General features: G+C 35.3%; 1 protein-coding gene across 1 annotated transcript in view; it reads right to left on the reverse strand.

Moving 5' to 3' along the window:
• Window positions 1–3567: 3567 nt before the first annotated feature.
• The window catches only part of LOC135201460 (plasminogen-binding group A streptococcal M-like protein PAM), an 81759-nt gene continuing 76540 nt past the window's right edge, over window positions 3568–8786 (reverse strand). Inside the window, exons 5-6 of the mRNA XM_064230425.1 lie at window positions 6651–6800; window positions 3568–6341 (exon numbers count right to left, since the gene is read on the reverse strand). Coding sequence (XP_064086495.1) covers window positions 5781–6341; window positions 6651–6800 — 711 coding nt within the window. The 3' untranslated portion in view covers window positions 3568–5780. The remainder of the gene's footprint in view (window positions 6342–6650; window positions 6801–8786) is intronic.

An 8786-nucleotide genomic window follows, 5' to 3' on the forward strand; every position in this document is an offset into this window, starting at 1 on the left:
AACAATTCTAGCTTTGAACGGACAAAGATATTCTCTCTCTTTCTACATTCTACGTTATATATTCTTTTACAATATGTAATGCAGAAATCTGAACACACATTTTAAACATCCTATCTTTAAGCTATCTAGGAATCTGAAAAAAATGTTGCCAAAATCTTATACACAATATATTATACAGTCAAAGAGGGGATATATGCATTTTGACAGTAGCAATATAATATTTATATATATACATAATATATATATATAATATATATAAAAATTATATTTTATATATATATATATATATATATCATATATATATCTATATATGTATATATATAGGATGATAGGTGTGTGTGTATATGTATGTTGTAGTATATATGTATGTTGTATGTATGTATTGTATGTATTATTGTATGTAGTATGTATGTATGTATGTATGTATGTGTGTGTGTGTGTGTATTTATAGCATTTCTCGTACATTTCTTTGAAATTTCCGGGCTGGTATTTGATTTTCCACTCGGCCACAACTGTCTCGTAAAGGAGGCCTAATCTCTTATCCAATTAGAAAGGAAAATAGGATTCTTATCGATTCCATCTGCAAATCCTTCCCTCTTTTCCTCTTCTTCGTACACTCCGGTGGCCGTTTCCGAAGAATGATAAAATCTCGACGATCAGCAAGGAAATAAGACACTGGTAATTCCAGGACCCCTGGGTAATTCTACGAGTCTCTTTCATCACACGGGGTGGCATCACATCGTCCGTAAAAGCTGGACTTGAAGGATAAAAGCAATCTTCTTTAGCCCCGTTTTCCTATGTTCTCTAGCCGGAGATTTGAGATCTAGTGGTCAGAGCTGTCCGTACCTAGTGCCTCATTCAGCCTTTGGCCAAAAATATATTTACAAACGGATTCAACTGGTCAGATCCACCAGAAACAACATTTGGTAGCCTCCACTGATCTCTTTTTACCTTCTCGAGTTCCTACATTTTTTCAAAATCATGAAGTTGGGAAGTCATGATGGCTATTTATATACACAGTCCTGGCTTCCTTCACAAGCATGAGCCTTGTCAATATTATTAGTTTTAATATTTAAGACCGCCTGGCCGAATCATCTTCTACTTTGTGTTCGAGTCAATGATATTAGTAAAAAGGATTGTTCAGTAAAGAGGCATACTTTATGCTTAAAGTAGTCTTTTGAGTATAAACACCAATCAAAGGAGGAGGCTGAAGTAAGTGTGCATATATATACATCACATATATATATATATATATATTTTATATACTATATATATATATATATATAATATATATATATGATATATATAATATCTATATAGATATATATATATATGTATATACAATATGATATATATATATGTGTGTGTGTGTGTGTGTGTGTGTATATATGTGCCTGTGTATGTATAATATATATGTATGCATATATTTATATATATATACAGTATATATTTGTATATATATATGATATATATATATATATATATTATATATATATATATGTATTATATATATATATATATCAACATTTGATTGGTGTTTATATTTAAAGACTGCTTTAAACCTAAAATATGTCTGGTTACTGAAGTCCTTTCTATATAACTATATTATAATATATGATTATATATATTAGATTATATATATATATATATATATATATATATATATAAGCCCATTGTTCCCATAGAGATTTTATATATCTCCCTGGCCCTTTTGACTTTTAGGAACTTGACAGTATTCAAAATGTGACTTATTTTTTATTCACATATATTTATTTTTAGCAGTTCTATTATTATTATTCGGATCTTATTATCAATTATTATTATTATTACTCGGTCCATCAGACGGTCCGGGTTTATTTTCTAGTAACAATTTTCAGTATTCATGATTGTCTAGCTCTTCTGTGTCACACCTGTTGTTCTGAAAAGTGCTTTTAATTTTTCATTAAATGGTTCCTATTTTATTTATTTAGTTATCTATCTGTCTGTCTGTCTATCTATCTATCTATCTATTTTAATTTTTATTTTTATTTTTATTTTTATCTTTATTATTATTATTATTATTATTATTATTATTATTATTATTATTATTATTAGTTTATTATTATTATTATATTTTTGGTTTTTTTTATCACAGTCCTCCAATTCGACTGGGTGGTATTTATATTGTGGGTTCCGGGTTTGCATCCTGCCTCCTTAGGAGTCCATCACTCTTCTTACTATGTGCGCCGTTTCTAGGATCACACTCTTCTGCATGAGTCTTGGAGCCACTTCGGCCTCTAGTTTTTTCAGATTCCTTTTCAGGGATCTTGGGATCGTGCCTAGTGTTCCTTTGATTATGGGTTCAATTTCCACTGGCATATCCCATATCCTTCTTATTTCTATTTTCAGATCTTGATACTTATCCATTTTTTCCCTTTCTTGCTCTTCAACTCTGGTGTCCCATGGTATTGCGACGTCAATGAGTGATACTTTCTTCTTGATTTTGTCAATCAACGTCACGTCTGGTCTATTTGCACGTATCACCCTATCCGTTCTGATACCATAGTCCCAGAGGATCTTTGCCTGATCGTTTTCTATCACTCCTTCGGGTTGGTGTTCGTACCACTTATTACAGCAAGGTAGCTGGTGTTTCTTGCACAGGCATCAGTGGAGGGCTTTTGCAACTGAATCATGCCTCTCTTTGTACTGGTTCTGTACAAGTGCCGGGCATTCGCTTCCTATGTGGTTTATGGTCTCATTTTTCGTATTGCACTTCCTGCATATGGGAGAGATGTTATTTCCGTCTATCGTTCTTTGATTATTATTTATTTATTTATTTATTTATTTATTATTATTATTATTATTATTATTATTATTATTATTATTATTATTATTATTATTATTATTATTATTATTATTATCATCATCATCTTGTAGCCCCTGTCTTCTTTTGATACGTAGGGGCGACCTGCACCCAGTAGTTCACTTCCAATATCCCTGCCGTTTCTTGTCTACATTAATCCACATTCCTCCAGGCACGTTTGTGAAGCCTTACATTCAGGCTTAAAATATTTTGATATTTTTTTATCGCTTTGTTGTTCAAATCTCATTTGCATATAACTGCTCCTTTAAAGGTAGACAGTAAAACAATCTGGCCTGGTCGATGAAAGCGGCAGTTCATGTAAAATCAAAGATTGTTTAAACAAATCAGTTGAGAACGGGTATCCATTTACACAAGGCACAGTTTGCTTTATGAATTTCAGAACACACGAGGAAAACAGGAGACATCTAGCAACTCCACGAATAATTTACTTCATATTATCACTTAATTAACTACTTTGTCATTTAGCATGCGTCTACTTGTTCAGCGACTATAATCAACGTTGCTATGATTCACCGGTAGCGTTGCCTACAGCTTCCGATTTGTTAAACAGGGCAATTATCAGGTATTTTTCGAAGTTCCCAAGTATCCGGCACTACATCTTGTTAATTGAGCGTTTTTGTATTGGCCCTGGAAAAATAGAAACTCGAGAGATTTCCATCTTTAATATAAAAATATGGTACTGTAACAGGGAAATAAAACAGAAATTTAATTCAACCATTGGAGCGTATTTATTCAACATATAAAAATAATCTGTACAGCGAACAAGTTTATGTACAATATGTACAAAAAGCAGAAGAAAGTCTTTTTTGAGCTTTTTTCGATGCCGCAGATAAACACACACGAGGCAGGTAATGGATTGAAGCTGACTTGGATACTTTTTCTATAATATTTGAATATGCATAAGAATAAAGTAAGCCTTTTCTATTTACGTGTATAAGCTAAAATAACTTTGGGAATAATGAAAGTTTTGCACTATATACACTGCGTAATTCATGGTCATATAATGTCTATTTGGCCATTGCGGTGTTCTTATGAAGTTAAACAACACTTCGTTGTTTTATGGCCGATATTATAAAGTTTATTCTTTATGCGAAATGTCCTCTTACAACTGTGACTATCAGTTTTGATCCATTACTGCCTGGGTTCGCCAACACAAGATCAGTTCAATGATTTATTGTGACCTTTGCTTTGGGCGACAGGGCCCACGTTTGGTATCCAAATTTAGAGCACAGCAACACCCTCCCCTCCACCCCCCCACCCAAAACTCGCCGTTATAATTTATGACAGCAGAAATCCATAGTCGTCTGTCGTATGGTATATTTAAGGAATATATACAAGAAGTGTTGTGTCCCAGAGCGGTAAACCTCTTATCTGTGACTCTTCAGTTGAATATTTCTACCGTACAGGTATTCAAATCCTCCCGTAGATTTCGGACTTAGTACATGAAGGATTATTGTAGGCTTTTGGTATTAGACACGTGCTCGTAAATTTCAGATACCATCCGCAACCCACATTCTCGCCATAAGATGAAATTTTAAGAATCTTGTTTATTTGGTCACTGATCCTCTCTTGGCTACAAGTAAAATTACAAGCATAAAACTTGGGTTGCTATGAGACACCAACATAACCTTCTATTAGACATCAAGACATAGATTTGGACACTCGTACATTTGTTTACATCTTGTGAACATAAAGTCTTAATACTAACATATAAATTTTTTCACTTGCACTTCCCAAAATATAGCAGTTTTATTGGTGCTTATCTTTCTGGCTTAAACGATTGAAACTGGAAAAAGCCATAATTGAAAAAAAGATTTTTAACAAGACTTCGAGATTTTCCTTTTCGAAATCTGGAATAGAAATCTGGAGAATTTGATTTTGATTCACTATTAAGAATTTTCTTCTTAAAAATCATCCGCGAATGTCTGAAAGAACAGATATTTTTAAAAGAAAGAAAGAAAAATGAGATCATTCATATGAAGCAAAATAAGCCTATTAGAAAATCTATTTCAGGAAGCGGGCTCTAATGACAGATATTTCATCTTATCTTAACCTAATAAACAAAACCTTAGACTAAAAATTTTCGTCTAAAATATAGTTTAACGTTTTTATTTCTCCTTTGACTAGGAACCGATGACCATTCATGTTCGATCAGGCACTAAAAGTAAAAAAAATAATAATAAGAAACTATGATATAAAATTAAAATGGAAGACATTATAAAATGAAGAAGGTAGATTTATCAGTCAGAATAAACTAAATGAAGCGACCTTCGCAAAGGAAGGTCTGATTAACGAGGGAAATGAATCTAAAAGATATAGATTTTTTTGGAATTGGAATAATATTTTTGGTTTAATAGAGGTAATATTGACGAGACTATTCATAGAAGCCTTTGGGATTGCTACGTAAATAAAGTATACAAGTATTAAAGTATTTAAAGCAAAGAAGCAGGAGATAATTATAAGTAAAAACTTCAGCAGGTTATAAGTCAAGATTTCGACATTGTACATATTATCAACTGGAGAACTAAAATCCGAAGGACAAAAATGAAAGTCGAGATCGAAAATAAAAATTTTCGTTCACAGCATCATTTTTCCTTTATATCTATTTACATAATAATCTTTGCTTTGTAATAAGTCAAATAATTTTTCTATTCGGCGAGATGAAGTCATCTTCATCCTTGTTTAACTTTTACGTGGTCAACTTCTTGAAGTTTTTTTTTTTCGGAAGAATTATTGTCAGTTTGTTTTGAGTGAAGAAGAATGGCACTGAAAGTTGACCAACAACAAAAAATTACAAGAAAGGACCCTTTGCCTTGTTCTGTGGCAGTGTCACCACTCAGTCATTTACAATATTCCCCAAGCTCAACTTCGGGATTTTTTCCTTAACACAACTCTCCTCCCCATTTGTTGGGTCACTTCAACTACTTGGAGGACGACTGGAGCGCTTGGTCCTCCTCCCTTCGTCTCCGTGCTGAGTTCGACGTCTGTGACTCAAGGACTTCTCGAAATGTTCTTCCACTGACGTCAGTCGATCTAAAATATCGTTCAATTTTATGTCGAGGGTGAGGTGCTGCGTGCGACACTGGGCTTCTGAGACTTCAGCCTCGAGTCTCTGTCCTTCAAGATGAGCAGTCTTGAGGACGAGTTGGTCGAGGTGTTTTGAAACAGCCTGAAGGTCGGTCCTCAGAGCCTCAGTGTCGTCGTGGACCGTCTGGTCGTCCTTTTCCTGGTTCTTCCTTTCGGCCGAGGACTGGGCAACGGAGAATTCGAGCTTTGCAACTTCTTGCTTCACTTCTGAGACCTCCTTCTCCACCCTCGCCTCTAGGGCGTCGAGGGCGGCCAGGAGCTGCACCGAAGAGGTCTTGACCTCGCCCAAGCCTGTGGCAGCTGCCTCCACCCGCGTTTCCAGCTGCCGTTCCGATTCTGTCAGTTCGGCGAGTCTTTCGTCGTTGCTGGATACTGGAGCTATGAGGGACAGCTGGAAGAGAAACGACAATTTCTCAATTTTCATTTGCAAGGCCTTTCTTGAAAGTTGAATTGTTCATTACGCTATTATCGCTATTACTTTGATCTAAGGGGTCCACGATAATAATTTGGACTGAAGATGAACCCAGGGAAGGGTTCGAAAGCTTTTATAAAATGTTTATAAATTATACACGAACTTTTAACAGTCGTATTATTGTGGACCCCTTAGAACATTGTATAAGATCTCGTGATAGAGAATTTTTCCCCAGTGCTATTATTATTATTAGTCATTATTATTATGAAACATTCACTCAATTCTTACCTGCTTCTGTGTGTGGCTCAGAGCAAAGTCAAGTTGATCTGCTTTGTTTTCTACGGACGCTATTCTGTCGATAAGTCGAGCCTGGGCTGCTTTGCCTACTACCTCGGCTATTCCGGCACTTATGCGTCCCTTGCTCTTCTCTGGGGCCTTCTGAGGGTGAAAGAGGAAAAGACGTTAGTGAAGGCATTTGGTATGAATCCATGACTTGTTAGATAACTAGCTGTATGAGATAAATGAGATTAGAGACTGATATATATACATAATATATATATATATATATATATATATATATATATAATATATATATATATATATATCATAATGTATGTATGTATGTATATGGTGCATAGGGCGTGTGTTGTTTGTGCATCTGCATATTACAGTTTCCAGCATCCGTTGACATAACCTACCGGTATGTGAACTCCTAAGTTAAGGCTTCAAAATATTTAATTAAAACGAGTAAATTAACTGTACATGTATTTTGAAGAAAGAACCCTTTTGTTATAACCTTTCTCTTTGCCTCTAATTTCATTCGGAATTATCCATTGTCAGGACTTACTAAAAGATTTAGTGGGTCCTGCCCATTGTATACGGTTCTCCCCATCTTTTATTTTACGTCCAGGATAGCTACGGGCATAAAACTAACCGGCCCATCGGAATAAAACAAAATCCGCTCTCAGGTTTCAGTCGAAGTCGCAATGCTCTCTCTAGTGCATTGCTAGCAGTGAACGTAGCAGTTAGCAACAATAAGCACTGGTCTGTAACTCAGACCACGCCCGTTGCCATACATAACAGGAGGTTGGCGTCTTCAGTGGGCTCCCAAGGGCACAGAACCATTTTTATGGTTGGAAGTGCTACTATAGATAACACCAGACGGAGGCTGCCAGAGAGAGAGAGAGAGAGAGAGAGAGAGAGAGAGAGAGAGAGAGAGAGAGAGATGGTTAAGTTTCTCCTTAATCACCGTCGCTAATCGTTGGCCGAAACTTGCACCTGCAGGGTTTTGCAATAGTCAGTCATACAGACCTTTCACCCAGCCTCCTCTTGTCATCCTTTTAAGGACACGTCTCAGTCGTTGCAGGTGTTGACCAGTAAGCTCTTTCCCGTCCATACTGATTTACGCTGCTCTCATTTCCAACCATTATTTTATCCATTAATGATTTTCACAACGTTTATTGTACCGTTTTCATTTTATGGTATGAGTTAAATTGTATTGTCGTGTATGGTTTTAGATAAATTGGTTAACCTTTGTGGACTTAATAAAATCCTGGTTAATGCTGTTTTATCAAAAGGGTTTTGCTGTGATGAAGCGTTTGATTATTGAGAATTTTCTTTATTAACATTATTGTGTTGTTGAAAGTTCCCTTCCCTGAAAGTTTATTTTCCGTAGAGTAAATTTTAAGTGTTAATTCCTATTAATGACTGTCCTTAATGATAGCTTTTGATAACAAGACGGGTTCAGTGAGACTAGATCAATTATATTATTTTCGTCCAGTAGACTTGGCGTGGGTCTTTACATCGGCGAGATCTTTGGCCGATGAGACGTTTTGTGTACAAGACCTTGTATTGATTAGACTTTCTGCGGAGGTCTAATGTTGATAAGACTTTTAGGTAACGAGATCTTTGTTGATGAAATATTTTGTGGGTGAGATCTCTTGTTAGGGAGCCTATGCTTTGACGTGAGTAATCTGGTGCTCTTAACTCGATTTTGGCAGCGATGATAATAATACCAGCTTGTAAATAAGCTACCAGAATTTTCCCTTTACGGTTATGGCAGAGATGACGAAGATTGCAGCATCTTAAAAATGTATAAGATACGTTACGAAGAAGCTTCCCCGTTATTATCGATATTAAAACTCAAAACCGCTAAAAGCACAATTCAGGAAGATACTCAAATTATAATGAACAAAAGAGTGCTCCTCAGAGCTTTTATAAATAAACTAAAACCATACTCGCATCTTCGATAAATCAGACTTAAATCTGTAAAATGCAACACAGTAAGATCAAAACAAATAATGCGAAATTCAAAACTTACAATAAGTTTTGTGCTTTAGCGTATTGTGCGCATGAAATTTTTAGTCTCGTTATAGTATGTTTGTAAGCGTAGGCGTCTTATAATGTTGTGTTAAAAAAAAGGGG

The sequence above is a fragment of the Macrobrachium nipponense genome, chromosome 28 (assembly GCF_015104395.2).
Source record: "Macrobrachium nipponense isolate FS-2020 chromosome 28, ASM1510439v2, whole genome shotgun sequence".
Lineage (NCBI taxonomy): Eukaryota > Metazoa > Arthropoda > Malacostraca > Decapoda > Palaemonidae > Macrobrachium > Macrobrachium nipponense.